Source organism: Lagopus muta, chromosome 2, assembly GCF_023343835.1.
Source record: "Lagopus muta isolate bLagMut1 chromosome 2, bLagMut1 primary, whole genome shotgun sequence".
In the NCBI taxonomy this organism is placed as follows: Eukaryota; Metazoa; Chordata; class Aves; order Galliformes; family Phasianidae; genus Lagopus; species Lagopus muta.
The window spans coordinates 6,791,654-6,818,077 of record NC_064434.1 but is presented as its reverse complement, the minus strand read 5'-3'; the positions used below and the strand labels follow the sequence as shown (position 1 = coordinate 6,818,077).

The 26,424-nt window shown below is 44.6% G+C and overlaps 4 protein-coding genes across 15 annotated transcripts in view; 1 reads left to right on the top strand and 3 right to left on the bottom strand.

Moving 5' to 3' along the window:
- Positions 1-1,118: 1,118 nt before the first annotated feature.
- Positions 1,119-4,747, bottom strand: SF3B6 (splicing factor 3b subunit 6). The gene is made up of 4 exons (XM_048938116.1): positions 4,591-4,747; positions 4,322-4,440; positions 2,133-2,271; positions 1,119-1,646 (listed from the first exon to the last, which is right to left on the bottom strand). The coding sequence occupies exons 1-4, from the start codon at positions 4,618-4,620 to the stop codon at positions 1,557-1,559; spliced, it is 378 nt and encodes a 125-aa protein (XP_048794073.1). The 5' UTR covers positions 4,621-4,747; the 3' UTR covers positions 1,119-1,556.
- A 130-nt stretch (positions 4,748-4,877) lies between these two features.
- On the bottom strand, positions 4,878-15,422 carry TP53I3 (tumor protein p53 inducible protein 3). 9 transcript variants are annotated; one of them, XM_048938111.1, is made up of 9 exons: positions 15,241-15,420; positions 14,986-15,107; positions 14,487-14,624; positions 13,658-13,763; positions 8,944-9,086; positions 8,094-8,361; positions 7,334-7,546; positions 6,287-6,483; positions 4,878-5,686 (listed from the first exon to the last, which is right to left on the bottom strand). In XM_048938111.1, the coding sequence occupies exons 2-9, from the start codon at positions 15,100-15,102 to the stop codon at positions 5,495-5,497; spliced, it is 1,374 nt and encodes a 457-aa protein (XP_048794068.1). In that variant the 5' UTR covers positions 15,103-15,107; positions 15,241-15,420; the 3' UTR covers positions 4,878-5,494. The 9 variants fall into 9 exon arrangements, with proteins under 9 accessions (XP_048794068.1, XP_048794060.1, XP_048794065.1 ...); XM_048938103.1 differs by lacking the exons at positions 13,658-13,763; positions 14,487-14,624; positions 14,986-15,107; positions 15,241-15,420 and adding exons at positions 9,324-9,474; positions 10,187-12,249; XM_048938108.1 differs by lacking the exons at positions 13,658-13,763; positions 14,487-14,624; positions 14,986-15,107; positions 15,241-15,420 and adding exons at positions 9,324-9,474; positions 10,206-12,249.
- Positions 15,423-16,312: 890 nt separating this feature from the next.
- FAM228B (family with sequence similarity 228 member B) lies at positions 16,313-23,355 on the top strand. Its single transcript, XM_048938112.1, has 9 exons — positions 16,313-16,405; positions 17,198-17,296; positions 18,693-18,812; positions 19,349-19,423; positions 19,955-20,152; positions 22,052-22,129; positions 22,504-22,591; positions 22,680-22,809; positions 23,269-23,355. Exons 2-9 carry the CDS (start codon positions 17,210-17,212, stop codon positions 23,309-23,311), a joined length of 819 nt encoding a protein of 272 aa, XP_048794069.1. The 5' UTR covers positions 16,313-16,405; positions 17,198-17,209; the 3' UTR covers positions 23,312-23,355.
- Positions 23,356-25,023: 1,668 nt separating this feature from the next.
- ITSN2 (intersectin 2) overlaps positions 25,024-26,424 on the bottom strand; it is a 66,994-nt gene continuing 65,593 nt past the window's right edge. For all 4 annotated transcript variants that reach the window (XM_048938062.1, XM_048938066.1, XM_048938064.1 and 1 more), the window contains 2 exons: positions 25,989-26,162; positions 25,024-25,181 (listed from right to left, as the gene is read on the bottom strand). In XM_048938062.1, coding sequence (XP_048794019.1) covers positions 25,024-25,181; positions 25,989-26,162 — 332 coding nt within the window. The remainder of the gene's footprint in view (positions 25,182-25,988; positions 26,163-26,424) is intronic.

Here is a 26,424-nt window from a genome sequence, read left to right as displayed (position 1 = left end):
AGAATGAATCTCAGGCTGGCTTGGGTTGGCAGGGACCTGAAAGCCCATCAAGTCGCAGGGCCCCCTCCAATGAATGCTGATATTTTGAGAAATAATTAAAAATCAGATTTTTTTTTTCCTCTATTGGCTACTGCAAGTTTTCCACTCAGCATGAACTTCATTACAGTCACAGTTCAGGTATCTAAAATTACTGCCAGCATCTATTGCCTCACTTTGGTCCTGTGTTCTCTATGAAATATTGAAGACATTAGCTTCATTCCTGTTGCTTCAGTTCAGTGCAAATCTGGTACACTTCCAAATCTCTTCCAGCATCCTCAGCCGTACAGCAATGAGAGCTGTCAGGAGGAGCTCTTAGCACTGGGCATGAGGTATCTTGACAGAAGTCACCTGAACAGTTGAATTACTTCACATGGCCCCTCATTGTCTATTTGCAGAGGAATCTCCATTGTAAATATAGCTTTGTTTCTAGCATACAGCAGCCAAATAGGCTAAGCCTCCTTGTTTTGGTTTTAGCTGGAACACAAGTGATCTCCCCACAGTGTCTGGTATGATGCTATGTTTTTGTTCTAGGAGAAAAACAACACTGATAACACGCTGACATTTACAGTCACTGCTAAGCAGCATTGTACAGAGCCAAAGCCCTTCTCAGTGAAGGGCCTGAGGAGCTGGGAGGGAACAGAGCAAGGACAACTAACTGAAACCAGCCACAGGGATATTCCATAGCCTGGAACATCATACAGATAGAGCTCTGAAGGGGGTGGGAGTTTGTCTTGCTCTCTGCTGCTGTTCAGAAGGCTAGCTGGGCCTTGGTTGGGAGGTGGTGGACAATTACTTGTGGATCACTTGTTATATACACGTATATGCATACATTTGTCATAACTATCACCCTTTTCTGCAGCTTAGCATGTAGTTTTATCTCAATCCATGAGTTCTACTTTCTTTTTTTCCTTTTTCATTCTCTATGTCATTCACTGGGAAGCAGGGGGTGAGGAAACAACTGGTGCTCAGCCACCTGCTGGGTTAAACCACAACACTCCATCAAATATTTCCAGGAAGAAAAAGAAACAATGAGTTGTATGCAATATGTAAGAATGAAGAAAAATCAAACCACAAGCAAAAAAGCAGGGAGGGTCCCATTTACTTGCATTTAATCAATTTTTGGAAGCAGCAAGTGAAATTCAGAGATAGTTCATATCGAGCCCTTGAAATTCTTCTGCATCATCAGCTGGCTACCATGTTTAAAGTCAGTTCTGGAGGCTGGGGAGCAGCAGGCCAGAACTGCTCCACTTATGTGGTCCCATCTTCCAAAGGTCTGCCCCAAACAGGACTGTGGTTACACAGCACTTACCCATCCAAGCCCTTACAACACAGGAAGTCGTGTCCCTTCAGGGGATTTTACCTTAAAACAGATATTCTGATGTTTCACATCTATTCAGTTGATCTAAAGATTCAAATTACAGCCTGCTAAAAACAGTAAGCTATACTTCAGTGGGAATCCTTGCTTAGTTTCAAAACACAGCAGCAGATCTGGAGAACAGTTTTTAAAACACATCAGTTTATTTTGGTGGGTCTGTATTTATTCCATATTTTTCTTTGAGCAGCTTAAGCTGTTCCTCTTTCTTCTTTGTGTCCATCTTTTGGAATGCCTGTAATTAAGGGAAATAATAATACGCATGAGAAGAAAAACTGCATCTTTAGGTATGTTATTTCCTATAAACTGCAACTAACTTCTCACTGTGAATGACATCAACATCACATGCAAACAGCACTGCTTAATTCTCAGCCTCAGAGAACTCCACCAGACTCTGGGCCTCATCAGGCAGAACATCAAGGATTTACAGACTTCTTCCTGTTAAGTAAATCTCAAAGCCCTCTGTCACAGTTTGGCCCCTTCTACCTCTTCTCACCAGAAGCACAACTTCCACATCTCTAGTCCAAAGGCTGTGGTGATTTATGCACATGAATCACACTGAAGATGAAATCCTAGCCGTTTGTCCAATCCAATTCCAATTCTCTCTATCAATTTGGAATTATTTCTTAAAAGCATCCAACCATTTTCTCAAACTGATTTTTTTTTTTTTTTAATGCTGAACATCTTCAAAGGTAACAATAAGAAAACCAAGAGCACTTACCCTGTTTGCATTGTAGTACAAAACGACAAGGTATCTGTTGCATACATTGAATCCTGACAGATGATCACAAGCATTTTTGGCATCAAAGATGTCTTCATAAACCACATAGGCTGTTCCTCTTGTTTCTGGAGTGTTTCCACTGCAGAGCAAATGTTAACAAGCATTAATATCAAACTCGATGCACAGGACTCTATTAATTAATATTCAGCACTGAGACAGAATACTGTTCTTAGCACAACACAACTACACTGATGCATGCTGCTTCGGCTGCACGACCATCACTCATCAGACCATCAATTCAATTTCCTTTGCCTGAGGAGCAGGAGACACGTCTGGGCACATCACTCTAACCAGCTCTGAGCTTACACAGAGCTTATTACAGAGCTTACACAGCCACGAGATCTCAGCTAAAAGCCAACTTAGGAATCACAACAACCCTTTCTTAGGAGCTGACTTATAAATAAACTCCAATAAACAACATCACACACGTCCATGTCATGGTGTGTATGCAAACAAAAAGGATAAAATTGCACAGAGAAGGAGAAGAATTACAAAGGGAGTTTCACAAAGGGAGCTCAGACCAATGCTGGGGAAGAAAGGATTGAGCGCAGCCCTGCTGAAAAAAGACCTGGGGGTACAGGTGGATGGCAGCTGGCCATGAGCCAGCACTGTGCCCTCACCATCCAGAAAGCCAACTGCACCCTGGGCTGCACCAAAAGCAGCGTGGCCAGCATGGCGTGGGAGGTGATCCTGCCCCTCTGCTCTGTGCTGTGAGGCCTCACCTGGAGCACTGCATCCAAACGTGGCGTGTCTAACCTATTCTTTTTCATATTAATTCTCTTCTGCCAGCGTATGTCAATGAGTGAAAATCCCAGCTATTTAGCCAAGCAAAAGGATTATGTTCTCTCTCGTTCTTTTAACCCTTGCCCAGTCCCTTTTGTTGTTCTTCTCTGTATTAATAAGACCCCACCAGCTGCATGTTCCAACACAGCATGCAGGAGCACACCCCACTACTCCCCTCTGTTCATGTTTACTGGGAGTAACTCTACACAGAAAACTCACTTTGTTCTTTGCACTGAGCCATCGCTTTTTTTCACTACAGCACTGGCCAAAACAAGCACTTGGATTTGGGGTAGAATTTGATCTTTTTAGCTGTTATCCTATCTATGCCCCACAGAATTGAAGTGATGAACATTGTGGGTTCATTACCCACCCCAATCTAAGAGCACGGGGAAACAGAGCAACAAAAACAGCAAGGACACATTCAGCTGTCAGCCAGTCAACAACCTGTTAATTCAGAGATGCCACAAGTTATTTTGCCAACATCTGGATAAGGGCAGTGTGAAGAAAACGATATCGTATCTACCCTACATTTAACTTCTTTTCAAGTATTAAAAGATGAGCACCAAATCTTATTGCTCCTCCCTTCCAAAATATTTCTCTCAACTTGAAAAAAAAAAAGATCATCTTGTATGAACGCCAATACTCCAGCCAATCTTACTGCAGCTCTCAACAGCTAATCCTAAGTCCTCAGCCAACTCTTTCTGCCTGAAACTTAGAACACGGCATTAACCAGATGAAATTACAGTTAGATCCATGGCACGGCGCTCAAGACAGCAAGGAACATCAGAGCTCAGGTCATCAATATTTGAAGGAACTAAAGGGAAGAGGCTAGGATTTGGCACAGACAAGTGCAGCCTCAGCGTATTTGGAACAAAATTCAGTCAGATCACATGGCTCAGAGCTGAGCCGCACAGCAAGGGGTGCAGTATTTTCTGCACCCATCAGTGGTACCATACCTGTTTCATCATTAGTTCTTATACTAATCTAATACTCATTGAGCAGAAGTGGTTGCCTTCAAACCTTGCTTTTCATATTTTTACCTTTACTTAAAAGGTTAGTTCATTTAAGGTTTAAGTCCTTATTTTTCTCCACTTATCTACGTTCAGACCAGGCTTAAGCCACTCCAACATTCCTACCAGCACCATTCTGCTTACCAACAAACTGACACACAAGAGAAACACAACCACGTGCTCCTTTAGCACACAGGGATGCTGCTAAAGCACACTCAGCTTTTTCAGCTATTAAAACCAGTTGTTCCCACTGTAATAGGCATACTGACACATGACAGCCATCCCAAAGCCTTGGGATAAGTTAAGTCCTCCTCAAAGAAAACTGAAATTACTTACACCCTGATTTGCCGAATAGGTCCGTATTTCCCAAAAATATCATACATCTCCTCCGCGGTGATTTTATAAGGCAAGTTCCTGATGTATAGGATCCGATTGACCTCCGGTGGCAGCCGAATCTAAAGCAGAAACAACAGACGTTGTGTTACACACAGAACTCACTTCAAACCTTGAATGCTACAGCCTACCAACTACATCTCAGGCCTACTACCCATCAGCTATAGAATTTACGTGGTTTTACCAAGCTAGAACCCGGTAAAAGCACTCACGTTGGCTCGTTTCGCCGCTTGCATCGCCATGGCGCCGGGATAATGGAGGGGCCTCGGGCCTGGGAGAGAAACGGCAGCAGGCAGCGGTCCTCCAACAGCGGTCCTCCGATGCCGCCGCTCTCCTTACCGGAAATCCCGGATGCTATCCCAGGTTGCACCGCGCGCGCTCACCGGAAGTGCTGCCGCGCTACCTCGCGTAATTGCGTGCCTCTAGCCCCGCCCACCGCCCTGCCTCCCTTCCCGCCTCCCGTGGGCTGAGGGAAGCGGTGTCGGCAGCCATTTTGTTCAGGTGGGGCTTGGCTCGGGCCTGCTGAGTTGTAGAAACTGTGCGGCTTGGAAAGCTGTGGGAAAACAGAAATGAGCCCAAAAGCTTGAGTGGAGATAGACGTGTGGTGGTTTTCACAGAATCACAGAACGGCCTAAGTTGGTAGGAGGGACCTCAAGGATCATGAATCTCCAACCCCCCATCACAGTCAGGGCCACCAACCTCCCCATTTCATAGCAGCCCAGGCTGCCCAGGGCCCTATCCAACCTGGCCTTGAACACCTCCAGGGATGGACGGGGCATCCACAGCCTCTCTGGGCAGCTGTTCCAGCACCTCACCACTCTCTCTGTAAAGAACTTCCCCTGACATCCAGCCTAAATCTTCCCTCCTTCAACTTAAAACCGTTTCCCCTTGTCCTACTGTTATCTGTTTTCTTGTGTAAAGATGTCATACGCTGTATCTGCAGTGTGAATTGCTTTTTTTATTCACATATCCTGTAAGGCTTTGCTTTGGCCCTCATTTTTTGACATCTTCCACAATAAATCATTTCCAGTTTGGAAGCAGAAATAGCAGAAACTCAGCTTTTAAGGCATCCATAGTGCTTCTACCCATAAAGCAACTACAGCAGAGGGCCTTTCTTTAGGGTGATTTCAGTGGCATTTCAATAACAATTTTGCCAATGTTCTTGTTTTCTTCCATTTTCCTGTGTGCCTCCACAATCTCATGCAGAGGGTAAACGCTGTCAACAAGCGGCTGGAGATGCAGAGAGGCTCCTTCAGAGAAATAGGGCAGCACATTTTCTATGAAGGCTTTCACCAGCTGCTCCTTATACTGCAGAAAAATAAAGCATTTTTGAAATCATTTTCTAGTCATTCACATTCACTGAACAGTGTCTGAAGACAGCATACAAAATGTATACAATTCTCAGACATTTCTCAGGTTGACTGATGGGCAGCATCTATCCTGAAGTGCCTTTTATTGTCATAACTGAATTTCCCACATAAAGTGATTTTCTTTTTGTAATTTCTAGACTTGAAATTAACTTGGTCTCTGCTTTGAGGAGACTGTGGCTGCAGATGACCTGATGGAGGTTCTTCTCTTTCTCTCCCCCAGACTTGATCAAGTCATCTGATTACCTGAGTTTTATTTCTTAGAACAAATCTTTTAGAATTATGGTAGTCATTAAGAATGTTAAAAAGTCCTGAGTATTCCCAATTCATTCCTCTGGTGTACTGGTTACTGGAAGGATGCACTTCATAGAGGTAGAAAAAGGAAACTAATGTAATTTTGCAGTGTTTTCTAAAGTTTGCAATAACAATTCAACCTGGTACTCTTTTTATTTCTGCTTTAGAGCTGATATCAAAAGAAAACTTTCAAAACTGTCACAAATTTAAGATTAAACCATATACAGCATTGATAGTCATTACTTGCCTCCTTGTCTCGTGATCTTAATAGACTTGTGTGGATGCTCCCTCTTTTGGAAAGCAGCCTTGCAAGCAAATCTCCATGAACTTCACCTCCACTCAGTAGTCCATAAATAACCCACCGGCCATCAGTTCTCAAGCAGCTGAGATTCTTCTCCCAGTAAGAGCCACCAACACAATCTAAAATAATATCTACTCCAGAACCTCAAGTAGAAACAGAAAGAAAAGAAAAAAAGAAACAGCAATACCATTGAGCTGTATTAAAGGCAGAGTAATCTCAAGCAAGCAAAAGTAAAACATTATTCTCTTTTAAGTAAAGAATTATTCTTGCAGGTATTACTTAAATCCTGGGAAATGAACTGGCACAAAGATTTGTAAAGAATCCTAGCATGAGGCACAAAACCAAATCATTACAGATACACACGTGTGTCAGAAAGTGTCTCAAATGCTTTTAAAAACCCTAATTTTTCCTAACTGTAAGAGAACAAAGTTTTGTGCACATATTCAAACAAGTGCAAGGATTTGCTCCTACATTTCACTGTAGGAGCAACAATAATATTGGCATCATTTTTATACTGCCAATGAACATAAAGCCAAAGGGACCCATTCTGGAATGGATGCCCAGGGAGGTGGTGGAGTCACAGAGCCTGGAGGTGTTCAAGGAAAGGCTGGATGTTGTGTTGAGGGACATGGTTTAGTGGGAGCTATTGGGAATAGGTGAACGGTTGGACTGGATGAGCTTTTAGGTCTTTTCCAACCTTGGTGATTCTATGATTCTGTGATTCTATGTGCAAAACAGAGCCCAGAAAACTAAGGAAAGATACATTCTTGGCCTGAACAGGATGTTATGTTACCTGTAGTAACTCACGAGTAGTAAAGCAGATTTGATACCACTGGATTCCCAACCTCTTTAGCACCAAAGGGAGCATGGAAGATTTGCATGCTTCTTTTTGAAAAGATGGTGGAAACTCGCAGTTGAAATTGAGTGTATGTGCATATGCTTTAGAAGATACACACTTTTTCTTAACTGTGTCTTTCACTCAGAGGTTCTTACCTTGGGTGAAGGCCAAGACCTTTTCGCTAAAGTCTTCATTCTTGTAGTTGAACCCTGCAGCTGCTCCAGCGTTTGTTGTTGCTTCCAGTTTCTCCTGAGTTCCTGCTGTCACGATGGGAATAGCATTTGCCAGTCTGACCAGCTGAATGGCTGCCATACCAACCCCGCTAGCTCCAGCGTGGATCAACACAGTTTCCCCTTTCTGTATTTTACCTGAAGGAGGATGTAAAGGAAACGATTACCCTTTGGGGATTATCTGGGAAGTAACACATGATCAAAGTGGCAAAAACTGAACAGATAAAAATAGTGAAATCTTAAAGAGATGCCCTTATTCACCGAGTCCTATTTGCAACTTCATGTCCTTTATTAAAGCAACAAATCCAGAATGAACACAACTCCTGGTGTACTAACAGGACTCCATTCTACTGACTTCAGTGAACTGCTGCCAACAGAAAACTCACTGAATGTGAATATTGAGAAGTCGGGCACTCAGCAGTGGAGAAATTCCTCAAGTTTTGGGTAACATTAAGGATTGGTTCTCCTGAAGTCAGCAGAGTATGTTGTGACTGGACAGATGTGGTCAGGATTTCAGAATGTGAGTTCATACCTTATTCTGACCAGATAGGTAAGATGTGAATGGTGTGACAGAGAAAACAGTTTGAAGGCAGACAGCATTCAGATGGAGGCAACAATCAGAGGATTTAACAGCAGAAATGAAGGTGAACTGTTTTGACAGGATAGAGTCGCAAGTACACCTCACCTACAAAATGCAGCAGCTGAAAAGCTGTTAACCAAGCCTCAGGAATGGCTGCAGCCTGAACAAATGTAATGTCTTTGGGAACTGGCATCAGCTGGCCTTCAGGTACTGTAACATATTCAGCCTGGCCGCCTCCAGAGAGCAGAGCCATCACTGCATCGCCAATCTTCCACCGCCCAGTGCAGCCAGGTCTGAGCCCAGCCACACTCCCAGCTGCTTCTAAGCCTAAAATATCACTTGCTCCCTTGGGGGGAGGGTACTTCCCTCTCCTCTAAAACAAAACAAAAGAGAGGGTAGGGAAGGAAAAGCCATACATCAGTGAGTGTAACAACCTGTGGTATTTTATTTGCTTACCTCCTATCTGCACGCCTTTTTATTTTATCCTGATTTTGGACTGTGCAAAGGTTTCAGTAATTTAAGGATCCTTTGGCAACACTCCCTTTTCCCTAGTAAGTATATTTGATTCTTAAAACTGTGCAAGTATCATTTGCTGCAAGCTCCCTACGTCCACACCAATCCATACTGGGAATGGCTTTCAGTTCCTGATCATCGTTTTCTGCTCAAATTAGGGAATGGTCTAAGCATCCAGAAAGACTGGAGCTCTCATTTTACATCTTTTTTGAAAGACAGCTGCTTTTCCATGTCTCCATGTATTGCAGGGACCAAAATAAAAGCATTCACCTACTCAATCAACACCTCTTCTTTCAGCCCTATGAGCATTTCCTTAGAAGACTCCCATCCACATGCTCACCAAGGCCAATCTCTCTTAACTCTTCTGATTTGTCAGGACTACAAATGGAGACTTGAAAAGTTGGTGTTTTCAGGTGCATAAACCCACTTAACATACACATACCTGGAGTAAATCAGCCCTATTCAGAGCACTGGCAGAGACTTTCACAAGAACTTCTCCTTCTCTTGGATGTGGTTTCATCACTTCTTTCACATAGAGATTTTCTGGGCCTCCTGGGCAATCAAAGTGGGCTGCCAGCATCTTCCCTAAAAACCAATCATGTCAAAGTCAGCATGAATGCAGGCATACTGTATAGGTGGAACATCTCTGCGATCTCTGCGATTAGTACAGCTAAACTCCTACACCTCTGGAAGGCAGAGACACGGGCTGAAGTGCAGATGGACAACACAGACTGTGAAGCAGTTTGAAGGCGAAAGATCTGCCTGAGAAACGGTGAGTTAGCATGATTGAAGGGTAAGAGATGCTTTGAAAACCTTCCTTGCCTCCCTTAGCAGGTGATTCCTGACTGCTGCGTGCTGGAGTCACTCCTGTAAAGGGTCCCACTATTGCAGAACCTTTCAGGTAACTCTTCAAAGCTTCTGGTTTTGCCACCAGCAGTGTTGAGATGGGCTGAGATGTCAAGCCTGTTTCCACCTGGAAAATCAAACTGGAGTAATAATCCTTCTGGATACTGAGTGGAAGCACAAAAGGAAAGAATGGGAAAATCCCTGTTATTTCCTGTACTTTTCAGCATATAAATGCAATATAGATCTGCTGCACAAATGTGTGTGCAGGATGCACTGCAAGGTTGACCCTCTTCAGGTAAGCAGAGCTGCGTGATAGAGCTGCATGCCCTCTGCAAAGTCAATTGCTTTACATGATCTGCACAAAATGTTTAAGTGCGTACTTAAACATTTGTTGTAAGGCTGGAAATGTGGAATGAGAAACACCTTAAAGCCCAGGGATGTAATTCCCCACAGGGTGGTGCTCTGTGGCTGCTTTATGGTGAGTTGAAAACTGCTACCAATTATTGGCATAAAGTGTAACTTTAAGGCTTCTTGTTCTGAGACTGGCTGGTTTTTTGGTTTTTTTCCTCTCAGCTAAACCAGTCAATCCAGCCTGTCAACATTCATCTGTCAGCACAGAAATGTAGTGGGAAGCCCACTGGATAGCACCCTATACACATTTCTCCCCTCTAACCCTGTTCCACTACAAACAATTAAAAATCAGATGGTAAAGAAGTTTTCAATCCCTCTTCTGACAGTTCACCAAACCCATTTTTATGAACGCTCTGTTGCTGGAAGCAACACCAAAATATGCATGTATATAGGTTTTAAAAAGTGTTAGCAATGATATGAATACCCACGTTGCTTTCAAATGCTTACAAGTGGAGAACCAAGTTTCCAAACCTTCAAACGATCAGATGTGCCAGCGGTGGCCTGAAGCAGCAGTTTGAGGGTGCGTGGTTCCTGGCCGTGTCTTGTGAGCCACCTTTTCCTCCAAGGACGAGAAGTTGTGCAATGGGAACTGTCACTGGGAGCAGTCAGGTCTGGTTCCCTCCTCCCAGGCTCTGCCTTTGCAGTCAGCTGTTCCCCAGCAAGACAAGGGGTGCATTCAGAAGAGGTCGTGTTTTACTTGGAAGGAAAGGCCTGAACTCAGTCAGAAATATTAGCACATCTCACTGCTGTTTCTTCTCATAGATATGTTTTGTTCCACGGATCGAGGCAGAAATCTGCTTTTCCCTTTGACATCGACCTTGAGATTTCACGCACGCCCCCAGCGTGCAGGGAGGTTTGGTTTGGTGCCTTTACCCTGCTGCCCTTCATTGATTGGCTGGTTGTGTGCGTTCGGAGCTTCCTGAGCGAAGCATTTAAATGCGCTTTGGATTTCTGAACTCTGAATAGCACAGGCTGGATTTACTCACACTGTGTTAAGGGTGCATGAGCTGTGACCGCCCTTAATGCTAATTAGATCTGTCGCTGCTTCCTATGAGACTGCAGCACTCAGAGCTCGCTGGCTCGTGTCCATCCACCCACTGCATTTCTCCCTGCTGGTTCAGCCACCTTATCTCACCCCTTTGCTGAGCTTTGCCATTTCCCACAGTGGGAGGTGCCTCAGGTTATGCTTTTATCCACATCGCACCTGCCAGCTCCTGATTGCGTGGGAGTTGTCAGGAAATAAAACTGCCATTTCAGAGTATTTAGATACGGTATCAATTTTCATATGTCTGTCTGTGTGTGGGGTTCTTTTGTGAGTTTCTTTTGGTACTGATTTTAATATTTTGGGATTTGGACACTTTGAAACTAAAAAAATTTAGAAACAAATATAGCAAAAAATTCTTTGAATCATAGAATCATAGAATGGCCTGGGTTGAAAAGGACCACAGTGCTCATCCACTTCCAACCCCCTGCTGTGTGCAGGTCACCAACCAGCAGACCAGGCTGCCCAGAGCCACATCCAGCCTGGCCTTGAATGCCTGCAGGGATGGGGCATCCACAGCCTCCTTGGGCAACCTGTTCCAGTGCCTCACCACCCTCTGGGGGAAAAACTTCCTCCTAAGATCCAACCTAACGCCCCCCGTCTCAGTTTAAAACCATTCCCCCTTGTCCTATCACTACCTACATGTGTTTATTTTCACATGACTCCAAGAGCTATAGATTATTTGCTTCTGCAGATGAGAAGATCATGGGACCTGGTTTTCTTGAGCCTGTTCTTCACCTGGTGGTAAGGCAGAGCCTCGGTTGTCTTCTGTACAGTTCAGGAACTGTGGAGATGTGGCATTGAGGGACATGGTGGGACAGGTTGCAGTTGGACTAGATGGTCTTAGTGTCCTTTCCCACCTGAACGATTCTTCAATTCAATGGTTCTAGCCTGGTAGCAATGTTGTCCCTCCTCCTGAGTCTTCACAGAACTTCACAATCCACTGCAGGTTAAAGTATTTCTATAGCAGTCAGTGACAGTGCAAACAGACGTGTGAAAAATGCGTTTTAATATTCAAAGGTGTACAGAGCAATCTGAAAATCTGTTAATGGGGCAATTTCCTTTGCCTCCTACGTCTGTGGTGCCATAGAGAAACGCTATGAGTTATTTTGCACAGGAAAATTCTTCACCTTGTTATCTGAGAACAAACTAAAAGACAACATATAAAAGCCTAAGGAAAGCCTCTTAAACCAAACCCCACGGGCATCACTCTAAATTCTATTCAGAAACTTGGATGATACATGCAGAGGGTACTCCTCTTGGGAGCTGTGAACTGTCAGGAGTTCTTGAAAGAAAAACAGAAGGAAAGAGCCTTCACTCTGCACTGGAATGCAATAAAACAGCAGGTGCTTGCTGGAATTGGATAATATGTCAGAGTTCTGTATTGTTTTGCTGGTGAACAGCCCTTCTGAACTTGATAGAGTTCGAGTTTTCTGCTGATTCAGCTACCCTTCTCTCTTAAGTAATCTGCTATAAAAACATAAAGAAATAAATTTATTTAAAAAAAAAATCAACAATGATGAAAATCACACACAAAACTGCTGTAATCGAGATGCTTTTTTCAAGTTCAAGTCCACCTCAGGCTTTAATTGAAAGGACAGCAGTCTTCCTAATTGCACAGCCAAAATCCTAATGCCTATATTCGTGTGGTATTATCTGTTCTACAAAATAAACACTGATCACTTTATACCTAAATCATTTGCAAAAATAAGATGCAAGTAAAAGCTAATGCCACTTTGTTTTCACAAAGAAATCATCCTGAAGGGAAAGAATAAACTCACATTGTCAAAACTGCAGGAAATCTGGCTCTGGAAACACGTAGTGGAAGTTTGAAGAATTTATTGCTGTCAGTCTTACAGCTCATTTCAGACTAAACAGCTTAGGCCCCAGAACACAGATTAATTCCACTTACATGTAGGCACCTAGACAAGGAACAACACTGAGCACAATAGATCTGGAATTTCATTCCTGCACAGTAAAATGGGCATACTCATAGGTATAGAAATATCTGTTTCCATGGTGAAAACCAGGGCTACTCTGGGATCTGCTCTTTGGCATTCAATCCATCTGGATGATGTGATAAAATGATTTTATCCCCAATAGTCAGCCGCACACTACAGCAATAGGATGTGTATCTGTTATTTGTCTCCCTGGCATAATCCTTGCCAGCACCTCCACACACTGAGAAAGCTACAACTGAGATGAGCACAGCTTGTCTGCAAAGGGCTACGTTTTGTTTTATTCTCAAACAGGGAACAAAGTGTGAGATTTTAACCCTAAGTCTTTGAAGCACTGAACCTCAGAGAGAGGAACTTAAGAGGAGTCCCACAAAGGGAACTTTGGCAGAAGAGGGAAGGAAATGGGCACTTCTGTTAGAGATGAGGTGCTTTGTAACTGTGAAACAAAACTTGAGAGGAAGCAGCTTAATGATGTTTTCAGATTCATATAGGCATAGAAGGAAAGTTTGAAACACCTGGGGAAGCTCATGGGTCTCTGAAGAAGTGGAATGTGAATCAGAGTATCGAAGATGATGCTCATACGATGTGTTAAGGCACAGGCTCAGCATTAGTTGTATGAGGTCAAGGAAACGTGACTGTTGGGTTCCACTGTGGGTAACAAACAAAAAACTTGTGCCACAAAGGCCAATGCAAGAGATAGTTCTGCAACCTGTTGATACCCATGGAAGCTTTGGATCATGGTGGGATGTCTGGAGAGCAATAACTCATGGCTGTATTCAGGCTGCCAAGATTTTCAAATTTTGATAGTATGTCAGATAAATTTTTGAAGTTGTTTCAAGAGCAGAGCCAGTCAGTGAACCACTGACATGCAGGCACACAGGTACATGTGTTTGTCTTACCGAGTTTCTCCACAGCTTCCACACACACACTGGGATACATGCCCACTCTGTACGTAGCAATCAGGATGAAAGCTTTTGTCTTCACTGCTATAAGGCCTCCGTCTGCCTAGATAATACAAGTGGGACAAAGTTAGATGCATACACATACATATTGCCTTACAATTTAGGTTACTCACATTCCCTTTGCCAGTATACTTGAGGAAAAGACGAATACTCTCAAATCCTAAGAAAGGATGTAGACAGAACAGTAGCTGTGCATGTTTTGAGACTGCTGCTTATTAAAGTCACTCAGAACCCTTACTGTATTGCCCATTGTTGCTTCCAATGACTAATCACAGAATAATAGAATCATAGAATCACTCAGGTTGGAAAAGACCTTAAAGATCATCGAGTCCAATCACAACCTAACCATACTACCTGAACTCCAACAACCCTCTGCTCAGTCATGTCCCTGAGCACCACATCCAAATGGATTTTAAACACATCCAGGGATGTGACTCAACCACCTCCCTGGGCAGCCTATTGCAGTGCTTAACAGCCCTTTCTGTAAAGAAGTGTTTCCTGATATCCAACCTAAACTGACCCTGGCACAACTTGAGGCCATTTCTCCTCGTCCTGTCACCAGTGAGAAGAGACCTGCTCTGCTCTGCACCTTTAATGTATTATTGCACAGCAGTGTGAATAAGTTTCCCCAACCTGCTGGGAAAGCAATACCAAGAAAAAGAAGGAAAGAAACACACGAAAGCATTCATCCTAAGGCAACCAGACAGTAAAAGAAGGAAGTAGGAGGCTTCCAAACTTCTCAGGACTGCCACAGCTGCCAACATACATTTTTAAGGTAGATGGAATGCTCATCTGCTCGAACGCACTTATAGTGCTTCTGCTTGAAGTAGAGTCCTTCCTTTCTAACTTGCAGCAAGTTCTTGTAGAAGGCGTAGATGAGGTTTATGGCGTTCTCTGGTGGCACCTGTGTGCATACAGCACAGTGTTACGGACTGAAAATGTACGTCTTCACAATGACGAGCTGCTCTTTACTCATGGTTTACTCACCCACTTTCTTTGACAGTTCACTTAAAATTAAGTTACCTCAACCCCTAGGGCTCTGTTAGCAAGTCTTCTGAACACATTCCTCTGAGCATCCCAATGGGAACTGTGCGTACCCTTGTCAAAACCGTTTGGTGATGGTGTCACAGGGATTAGGAAAGCACGTCTCAATGCCAGAGGATGCACAGACACACACGTGCTCACAAAGCACAGCGCAGCTCCCCGCCCGCACCGCCACTCTGAGCTCCTCCCGCCGCCGTCGCCCCGCAGCTACCATTTCTTACATAGAAGCCAGAGGTGGAAGCGCAGACTTCCCTTTCATTTATGCCGATCGCAGCTGCGTTCTCCACGTGCTTTGTTCTGATGAGGCTTTCCTTCAGTAAAGCCTGAAGTTGGATCATTTGTTCTGTGAGAAGGAACAGATGTGTAAACGTATAAACGTTCGTCCTCTTTTAAGCCGCAAACCAATTCTGCTTAGGAATTTAGGACTTTCGACAACTAACGCTAACCCTCAAAATAAGACAACAAAAATCCCAAACCTAAGAGAGCGGCAGAGTAGACCGGCAGTAGAACGGTCCCCTTTGCCAAAATGGCTGTAAATCCCCTCCAGAAGTTAACTTTTATAGCATTTCTCGGTTGTTTTTCATAGCCGCAGGAGCCGCCCCGTGCCCGCAACCGCAGCCCCGCGAGGCGTCGCCAGGGCAACTGCGCCCCCAGCGCCGCCTGCGCTGCCCACAGCGCTCCCACTCGAGAGGCGGGCCGTGCTCGGCTCCCGATTGGCTCACTCGGCAAGGCGCTCCCATTCTGATTGGTGGAAAGGTCCGCCCTGTGACTCTGGACCGGGCGTTCGCGTTGCTATGGGCTGCCGGAGCGCTGGCGGCGGGCGCGGAGGGATCTGGCCGCTCTTCTTCCCGCCTCGTCCCCTTTAGCCCGGGCGGCCACCGCTGGGTGCCCGCCCTGCGGACAGGGAGCCGAATCGCTGTCCTGGGGGTTCCCTCCTCTTCCGAGAGGCTGGAGGTAGTGGGGAGGGACTATTTTCTCAGGCGGAAGAACATACGGAATGGGTGGTGTGATGCAATCTGGGGCGGCGCCATTTTTGCCGCCCTGGCTTTACTGCAGCTGTGGCGGCGCTGAGGTACCCGGGTCGTGGGCTGCCTCGGAGCGGCTATCGTTGGGTCCTTCAATAAGTTTGGGAGGAAAACCTTTCTGAGAATTTCACAGGGTTTGAAAGTCCTCATTCCGGTGTGTTTTAATACGTAAAAGTTTTAGTATAGCAGTATAAAGTGTTTCTCTTCTGAGGGGAAAAAGGAGAGGAGAGGAAACCGTGAACGTGCAAATCCTCTTCTGTGTGAGGATTTGACCTATGTATGCAAACACAAATAATCTTACTTTACCACATTCAAGAGGAATAAAAAGCAATTGTCTGCTTTTTACAAAAATCTGCCTTCTCAGTGTTTCTGCAAAACCGTGTTTGGGGAGTGTATGGGAACTGCTGAGTCAGGGCCTGAACCCCTGATTGATCACCTGAGGCAAGCAGTGAGTCAGCCACAGGAGCACAGGTGAAGGCAATTCACCTGTGCTGCCAGAAGGGGTGGAGCCAGGCTCCACTCCTCCTAGCCCTATTTAAGAGCTGGCAGCCAATGGGGAAGGATCTGTTCTGGAGATTAGCTCTGTTGGAGTTTTGTAAGTGAGCCCAGGATAGGGGTAAGCTTTCTATCCATTCTCTTTTTGTTATCGTTATCTGCTTTGCCAAACTCTCTTGTTTATCTTGTAATTATCACATCTTAATATTCATTGATTATACAGGGGAGCTGCTGTGTATTTTAGCAGAGGGAAGAATGCTCTGCTCTACTGAACAGCACTCCTGAAGCAAGAGGAAATGTATTATGTTAGTGGAAAATGTTGGTGGTTGGACTGGATGATCTTAGAGGTCTTTTCCAACCTTGCTGGTACTATGATTCTATGAAACATACTGGTGCACATATAATGGAGGAGATGGCATTTCCTGTCTTGATCTCAGTGTTGGTGCTTTAGCGTAAGCTTCATCTCTTAGAACTGGCTTTAAAAACCACTGAAATGCAGCTATCCCTATTGTGGAATGTAGCGGTTACTTGAAGGTAACTTTTATGTAATTGAGAAAGGCACAAAGGAAAGAAGTGAAAGTCACAAGGCAGAACCTGATGACTCTGAAATGTTTTTAAAGCTGGAAGCATTCTGGAGTAATTTGTGGTTCACTTTGTTCTTTGAAACAAAATTTGCCATCCATTCCTTAGGGAGATGAGAACAGACAGGTAGTGCCAGACTATCTGCCTCTAAACGTGATGCTTTGTTTCCCTCCTTTCACTTACAGTGATACAAAATGACGGTTGGTATGTTTGGCAGTTAGAATTCCTACAGAGCTTTGTTGTGTGTTTGTCTGGCATTGTAGGACAACTAGCTTTTTGGTGTTTATGGAACAGTTTCATATGGTTTGGAATGTTTTAATGTTTCTTGCAGCCTCCCCCTGCAATGCATACTGTGCGTAGCTCAGAGACTGCTCCCCAGGCTACAGGTCCACCACCTGCAGCAGAACTCTGTCAGCACAAGCTGTACCAGGTGAGCAGCTCTGCATTCCTTCAGCTGTGAATTCTGATGCAAAGAGTGAAAATGAAACATGAAACTTGTGTACAGCTGAGAACCCAGGGCATTTGGCTATATCTGTATTTCCTTCTTGGCACTGGCAGCTGGTACCCACAGACCTGCCTTCCCTGACCAGCACCTGAGATCATCAGGCATCCCAGTGAGCAGGGATATCCCTGTGGTTTTGTCTCCACCCTATGAATGCTCAGGGATGTGTATCACAGAATAGCCAGGGTTGGCAGGGACCTTAGGGATCATGAATCTCCAACCCTTGTGCCACATGCAGGGCCACCAACCTCCTCATTTAATACCAGACCAGGCTGCCCAGGGCCCCATCCAATGTGACCTTGAATGACCTCTCTGGGCAGCTGTTCCAGCACCTCACCACTCTCTCTGTAAAGAACTTCCCCTGACATCCAACCTAAAGCCTCCCTCCCTCAACTTCAAACCATTTCCCCTTGTCCTGCTGTTATCTGCCCTTGCAAAGAGTTGATTCCCCTCTTGTTTGTAGGCTCCCCTTAGGTACTGAAAGGCTGCAGTGAGGTCACTGCAGCCTTCTTTTCTCCAGGCTGAACAAGCCCAGCTCCCTCAGCCTGCCTTTGTAGGGGAGGTGCTCCAGTCCCCCAATCATCTTCGTGGCTTTTCCCTGGACCCTCTCCAACAGCTCCCTGTCTTTCTTGTACTGTGGGCTCCAGACCTGGACACAGTACTCCAGATGGGGCCTCACAAGAGCAGAGCTGATGGGGACAATCACCTCCCTGTCCCTGCTGGCCACCCCTCTTCTGATGGAGTATATATGTATTATGGGAAGATTCATGTGCTCTGCCTTTCCTGTGCATTTATTGTAGGTTGGGCTGTCTGGAATCCAAGTACTGTGCAAATCTTCCAGAGAAACCCCAAACGTTAGTGCTGGTGGAAGCATCAGTAAATGCAGTGCTGCAACGATGTTACAGCCTGTCTGATACATGCATGAAAGGGTTGCTGACCCAGTAAGCAGTGGTCTGGTTCCACAAGAGCTGCTTCCATTACAGCTATGTAGGATTGAACCTGTATGTATATCTGTTTGAAGAGTGCTCTCACCGTTAAAATCATTGCTCTAGCTTGGGATATCCCTATCTCCAGTGCTTCTGTTTCATGTGTGTGAAATGTTTTCTCCTGAAGTACTGCAGAGAACTGCTAAAGTGATGTTTTGTTGTAATTCTTGCCCTGGGAGAATGAGGTTTGCAAGGCAGCATTGTATGAGGATCTTAGGTGAACTTCTTGTATCCCAGTCTGTAGTCTGACTGTGGAACCTGGATGAGATCTTTATAAAGCAGGTAGATGTTTTTCATGCAGACTTTTTCCTTTTTTTTTTTTTTTTAAATTTATCCAGAGGTGCTCCACAGCACCAGCAAGGAGCAACGCAGCAAATACATTTGATTGCAGTAGATTCTCTGGGAAGACAAATACTAGCAGATACTGGCTGATACAGAAGGACTTCTATCGTGCGAAGGTACGAGTGGAGGAGTGGAATAGAATGGAAGGGATGAAGGAAGGAATAAAAGATGGTTGTTTGCAAAGTTCTGTAGGTCTGAGTTATGTTTGTTGTTGGAGAACAAACAACTGAAAATATTAATCTGGTGGGTTTTATTGAGCACTTTGAGGTATCTTTGTTGAGTTCCGTGACATTCAGAAAGTTTTCACATGAAACCTAAATGTTGGGGTTTATTTGGTTTTGGTTTTTTGTTTTGGACACACTTGAGCAAGTGGCCTGGATCAAGTGGTGGCACAGCCCCAGTGAGGAGCATCCAAGGAGGTGCCTGGGCTGATCACAATGAACATGAACGCTTTTGTTCTTCCAAAACATGACTTGAGTTTAATCTGTCTATTCAGAGCAAGGCTCACAGAGCTCTGTGCTGTTCTGCCAGCTGTGTTAGGGTGTAACATGCCTTAAATCCCAGCTCAAGTAACTATTCTGATCTAAGGTAATTCTGACAGCTGCTGTAACTCCCTGCTTTTACTTCATGTCTTTTCTTGCTGTTTTGCCAGGTGGCTCCTGATGAAAGCAGAGACATCATCGCTTCTGCTCAGTCCATCTTAGACAGAGAAAATTACTTTGTGAGAGTAAGAAATGATCTCTTTTCTCTTGCTTGCTGTTAGTTTTCTGTATGTAAAAGTCAATGAATTATGATAAAACGTCAGTTGTCTATATTCCTGGAAAACTAAATTCAGAAATACATCCTTCTGACTTCCTGAGGACAGAACTGAACTGACAACCCTAAATGTGAGTTTCACAGTGAGTTTCAGTGGCTGAGTGCCCGTTTGCACCTAACTTTAGTTCTGTGGATGAGATGGATGGCGGTGAGACTGTGAATAATGGACAGCAGGGCTGACCCAATCCAGCAGGCTGCCACTGCTAGAGGAAAAAAAAATCCTTTTCCCAATAACCTGGGGGGAGGGGGGGAAGAGGAGAGGAATGCAAAGAAGGGCTTGGAGCCAACAGGAGAGAGGGAGCAGCAGAAGGGAGGGCTGGCAGGGAGGGCAGCGCTGCCCAGTCAGATCAGGTCAGCTGTGCTGCATAGCTTCATCAGTGGACTAATTAAGATGATTGCTTGGCTAACGTGTTGTGTGTTTGTTTTTCCATTTGTCACACAGGAGGTGGACAGGTATTTGAGGCACCACGATTTCTTAAATCTGAGAAAGAAGGAGATCCTATACAAGAAATGGCTTGAGGATGTTTCAGAGCCACTGCTGTGGAAAATTGAGGACAAAATGGACAGCCAGTCGAGGGAAGAAATACAGAAGAGGAGGGAAGAACAACTGTCTCTCTATTTAAACTACTGTAAAAAGAAGGTATCAAGATACAAATTTCTGCCAAGGAAAGAGTTGTGGATGAGACTGGGGTCTTGGCTGCTATTTGCTGTTAGTTGACCAGCTTCGTGTTCCATGTGCCTTATTTAAAACTTACTCTTCCTGAGGACCTCTGATTGTGGCATCATCCCAGCCAGTTGTTTAAATTCGCCATCAGAAAAAAGCAATTGCTTTGCTCAGGGCACTGAGCACACACTGGGTTCTGAGAATGGTCAAAGAGTGGATTTCATTTGTGAGTTCCATCAACAGAGCTCCATCAGGTGAAAGCAAAGGCCAGCAGTCACTGTAGGAAATGCTTCTTGTTGTTGCTCTGAATTTCATATAATTCTTTAAGAAATTCCACGACTCAACTTTCTGCACCTCTGACTTGGATATCAAGAGCAATAAGGGCAGTCAGATCACCTGCCACAAATAGCACAGTATTTTATACAGGGCAGGCTTTTGTTGTCAGTGGAAACCACTGCACAGGGGATTTATGAGACTGTAAACAAGCTTCCTATCCAGAAATGAGAACACTGTGGGAGCTGTGGCGTTGAAATGAGAACAAACAATCTATTCTTCAAAAGTCTGATGTGAAAGATCCATGCATTTAAACTGCACTTAGTGATGAAAAGCTGAATCAGTCCTTCAGCCCAGGTCCTGGCATTTGGATCTGTTAGATGTACTGTGCACATCTGGGTCTGCATCAGGGCATCTTGCCAACCCCTGTGTTGGGTCAGGATTTTGATGGGTGACCTTTGAACACAGTGGCTGTTGCACTGGAGTGTTCTTCACCCCAAACAAGTGCACCATCAATGACCAACCCCCACCTTTTCTCCCTGCCTCAGTGGGCTGCAGCCCTCCAGAATAACAGCATCATTATTTGCATATGTTTGCATTAATTATGGCAGCATATGACACATTTTGCAGAACTTAAGACACTTCTATGGACTGGCTCACATCCCAAATTCTGGCTGTGCAGTTTTTTTTTCCTCCCTTCTCTTTGCCCATTTCCTCTTGCACCACTCCTTGCTTTGTAGACTTTTTGTTTTGTACCCCAGATCTCGCTTTTTTGTTTCTCTTTCATCAGCTTATTCCCCCTTTCTATGTAAACTCTTCCAGTTTCTCTTCTCTCTTTTTTTTTTCCCAGTCCCAAGGCCATACATGCTGAGTTGGAGTTTGTGGCACAGCACCCAGCACTGAGGCTTCAGCCCCTACTGTAATAGGATGACATACAGTAATTAACCAATGGGTGGCACTAAAACTTTGCAAATCAAGGCATGTTAGTTCTTAAAGTTTTGCAGAAGGTGAGAGAAGCTGCTATGTGGCCTGCCTGAGCAGTCTTTGCTTTCAGCAGCAGCTCGGGTTCTGTAGGGCTGCCCAGGTGCTCTGTGAGAGTCTGGAGCAGCAGGCCCGACGGCCTGATTCACTTGCCCACTGCAGGGCCTTCAATACAGTGATATCTCACACTTACTGTAGATCCCAGGGCTTTGGTTTGGTTGGTTTGGCTTCACATTGCAGCCCTACTGACTGTTCCAAACATGATGTTTCCAGTTCTCATTTGCTGATCTCCAAGAAGAATTACAGAGGGCAGAGAGCCAAAAGCTGCATCCCTTCCTTGCTGTGACCCCGGTGAACTGTGCCCACAGGAAAGCTGAAAACCTTCATTTAAAGGAAAAAGGCCGGTGGGCCTTAGGTGCTTTTTTCTTTTCCTTCTTCGGTCAAAACCTGTTCCCTTGAACAGAATTTTCACTACCTGAACTGCCCTAGTAATAATTAACCTTTTAGTCTGGATGTCTGGTGCTTCATGAAAGTACTTACAATGTATATATGCTTGCATTCAATTAAAATGGATGGAGGTATTTGCCTGTTATACTACAATGTAACCTACTTCTCCTACAGGGCTATGTGGCTTTGGAAACTTATGACCCATCAGAATATGACCCACTGTTCCTGAAGACGTGCACAGACTGCTGGAAGGTGGGGTGGTTTGTGCTGTGGAGATCATATCAAATGCACCAAATCCTTGCGTAGTGGGTGGGAGAGGCAGGTAGGAAGGACTTGGGCACAAATGCACAAAATGCAATTCTCTAAATCCTTCCTGGTTGCTGTGAGCCCTCAGGACCATCTGTGTCTCATCGTTTGTGACAGTGTTGAAGGAGGAGCTGCAATGCTCAGCATTTCTACAAACTGGGGCCACTTACGTCCATGCCTCATCTTTCTGTTCATAAAAACTGAGGTTGATATTTCTCCCTGCTAACTGTTTCTTAAAGTTTACATTTGTCTGACTTTGAGACACTCTCATAAAATCCTTGTCTATGTGCTTACGCTTGAAATTATTGTCTCTGTCACAGGTTTCAATACCAGCTTTACAGGATCCTCTGTTAAAAGCTGTTCAGAAAAAGTTTATTGAGACAGGCATTGTCAAGCGGTGTGAGACAGGTAGGATAAATCATCAGTGTCCTTTAGAAACTTTTCATGCTGGGGGAAGCTCCCCCTTCCTTGGCAAGCATCCGTTTCCTTCCCTCAGGAAGACCGTGCTCCAGCAGAGAGCTGCAGGAACTGCCCCTGCTTCCCCTGGGCCGGCAGCGCATGGATGCGATCGAGTGGCTGAAGGTTCCACACACCTACATTGCTAGTGAGCTCCACAGAACAAGGAGGTAAGAGCTGCTGTGTTTCTTGAGAGAGCAGTTACACCAGGTAAAGCCTCTCGTTTGGCTGCATTGTAAAGTATTTGATAAAACACTCCCAGTGATTCACCTCTTTTTGAAAGCTCCCCGGCCTGCTGGTGCAGTGCACAACAGTTAAAGGAAGTTCTGTTCCACAGTGACAAGAGCATCAAAGCTCAGCTGGGAGCCGGATGTCCTTGAAGCCGGCCCACTCTCTCCCCTGAGCCCATGTACTGGAGCTTTACGCCTCTTGCTGGCCCAAGCCTTTGTCCAGCATAACTGTTAGAGCAATTATGGGCTAACAGCAAGTTCTAGAAGGGAAACCGGTCACAAAGACAAGCATTTCCTGGAGTAACTCAGTGTGGGAAACAGCTAGTGCAGGAAGCCGTGCTGGGCGATGGCAGCCTTGCTCTTGGGTTGGCTGACAATGGTTTTTATTTCTGTTCGAAGGCTGAGAGTCGTGGACCACCACAAAGACAGTGAGAGCAGATGATGTCACCTCCAGCTCACTGCAGTGGCAAGCACAGCCATCAGAAGGTACTGTCTGCAAAACATGTTAGGTCTTCTGCTAAAGCAAGTGACAGTGGGCCAGGTCTTTTGGAAAACTGCAATAAACTCGTTGTCTTAAAGTAGTGCTTCTGCAGTACTGTTACCAGAAGTCAAAGAAATGTTTGAAATACTGCTGCTATTACTTCCAGCAGTGGACAGGGGAATGACAAAGCTTGCATTTAGCTTCAGGTGTTGCAATACTGCATGGAGCTGCTGGTGCCCTAGTGATGCACACACAGTTCTGCTGTGGTCCCCACCTCCCCACTGCTGTAACTGCACAGAAGCTCTGATGTCGAAGCCTGAGAACAGCAGCAGTTCTCTCTCGCTCTCTCACAGCACAAACGTGATCTCTCAAGCGTTGCCAAGATTTAGTTTTATTTAGGATTAGAAATACTGAACCACAGAAAACTGTTAAAAGTAACAGAGGTTGACTCAGCTCTGTAACAGGAGGGTACACAGATGGCAGTCAAGTGTGGAACTGTCAGACACCGGGAGGTATTGCGGCACCCACAGAAAACAAGGGCACCTGCTGTTCTGAATTGCATGCTGTGCTTTTTCAACAAAGCAGCTGAAGGAGGCAGTACGATGGTTACCATGTATCAAACCCTTTACAACAATCTTCCTTAGATCAGCCCTACTTTTGGTACCCTAAGAAGGGTTTTGCTTGCAGCCAGTCTCATCTTGCAGATGAATGCTGTGCTAGCGCTTCCTCTCAGCAAACATCTTGAACTTTTAACAAACTTCTCTTGAATTTAATTCCATAAGTAAGTTTTTCTCATTATTTCACATTCTCTTGTACAATAAAATATACTTTTAAAAAGTCACTATGCACCAATAGACATCTGTAGACAAATTACATTAATAAACTTATATTTTACTCTCTATATACAATGTTGGCAATGTCAAAGCTTCAAGATTCACATGGAGGTCTGCAAAACCAAGGAACTGTACACAAATAACTTAGATTTAGGAAAACCAAAAGCTGGAAAGTATTTTTCCACATTATTGTGAGTCACAGTATTTAAAACATTGTTTCTAGTTCTTTTTTTACAATGACATTGTCTCAGCAGAGAACGATTCATCCAACTGAAGCAAAATCAAGTTGCAGTTACTGATTTCAGTGCAGAACTAAGTCAAGTGAAGAACTACACTTGATTCTTAAAGAATATACAAGAGATTGGAGAACTCTCCAGTGCTAAGGCTTCTTCAGCATTTAATCTTTAAAACTATCATCCTGAGACAGGAGGATTCCAGTGGATATCACTTTTCAGATTTCAAACAGAATGATTCTAGTGCGAAACTAAACCATTCCTCAGTCTGCTCATTAGACTATGTGGTAAAATACACATATGTTTTGATGCCACGCTTCTACCTAATACTTTTTATGGCCCTGACAATGAAAACATTGGCATCCAAAACCAACATATTCCAATGTAATAAAAAGGCACTGAGCTATAGTACTGTACACACAGTAACGTCTGTGTTTGCATAGATGAACGACAGCTTTGAACGCAGCAAGGAACTAAATGCAACCAGTGACTGAGGGAATGGGAAAGCAGCAGGTATATTGCTTAATGAGGAGCTTAGGGCAAGGAATCTCATCCCAAAGTTCAATCCGTCAGTTTCATTTGTCCTTCATAAATTAAAGAAGTGCTCTCAGAGGAGTGTTTTCTGGTCAAAGAGCTGCAGGTCAAAACGGACCCAGACCTCGCCGGTCGGCACTTCATGCAGCAGTAAGTGCTTGGTTGTGGGGCCTTTGCTCTCCTGCTCTGTTCGGATTTTTGCTACTGGAATTTCAGTGCGACCCAAAAAATCTGTTGTACAAAAACAAGCACGAGATGTCATGAAGCACAGACATGAAGCTCAGGAAATCTGAAAGCGCGACGTTAATCAGCAGTGCTACGTGCTGCGCAGGGAAGCACCGTGCGGACCTGAGGGGAAGCTGTTCCCTGTCAGACAGGGGAGCTCAGGGCTGCGCAGCAGTTTTTCAGCATCACGCAGTTTCCTTACCACACAGACTTTGATTTCAGGCACTACTTTTGCTTATTCAGTTGTTACTTCCAGCATTAATGATTCTGTACTATCACACTTGAAATGTTCTGTCTGCGACATCTACAATTTGTGACAAGTGACAGTCTCAAGAACTAAGCGATGGCACCCGTTTACATGTCAGCTGCACTGCTACAAAGACCATAAAAAATTAAGTACTTTGGCTCAGACAACTTTTGTTTAGGCTTCTGTATCACTTCATCTTTTAAAGACTACCAGCAGCAGACTGCAAAAAAATGTTTGGTCTCCAAGCAAAAGAAAGTTCATCAAGTAACTGCTGTGTAAACGTACCCTAGTACTTTATTCTCAGGCACTGCCTACAATGACAGACAAAAACTCCTTTCAGCTCCCAGCGCTACAAAAAATAGTTCTGTTCCTAATAGAAAAGCCTGAGTGGGATCAAATCTGACTGTTGGCTCTGGGCAGCTATTCAGCCTCTTCAGTATGGAAGCACAGCTTTTTACACAACATTTTGCAGAAAGCAATTGTACCTACAGACTGTTGGTGAAAATCCATGCATCCCAAGTCACAAGAACACTTTATTTTCCTAAAACAAATGTTCACGCACTTACCGTCAGGAGAGAATTGATCCCTGTCAAACATGGTGATACAGAGGACATCCTGATACAGATCCTTAATGAAGAACTGGCAGTTAAAGTTCCACTTGGGGTTCAAGGTGTCCTGCATGGTCCTCGTTGTGTAGCTCTGAGAGCCCATGCTGATTTCACAGTACGGGTTGCTCTTCCCTAAACAGAGAAGCAGCAGTGAGACACCCCAGAAGTGCCAAAACCTGCCTCTCTGTCTACAGGCTGCTTGGACACACATCTACGCTGCTGTCCAGATGATGTGGGGTTACATATCCACAGATCTTATAGCAGCACAGAGCTGTTTCTCCATTCACTCCTCTGAAGCTAAATAATGGCTGTTATGTCCAGGAGCTGCAGCTGTAACCACATTTCCCAAATTGCCAGACTGCTCTTAATGAGCCTTTCCAAACCCTGCAGGAAT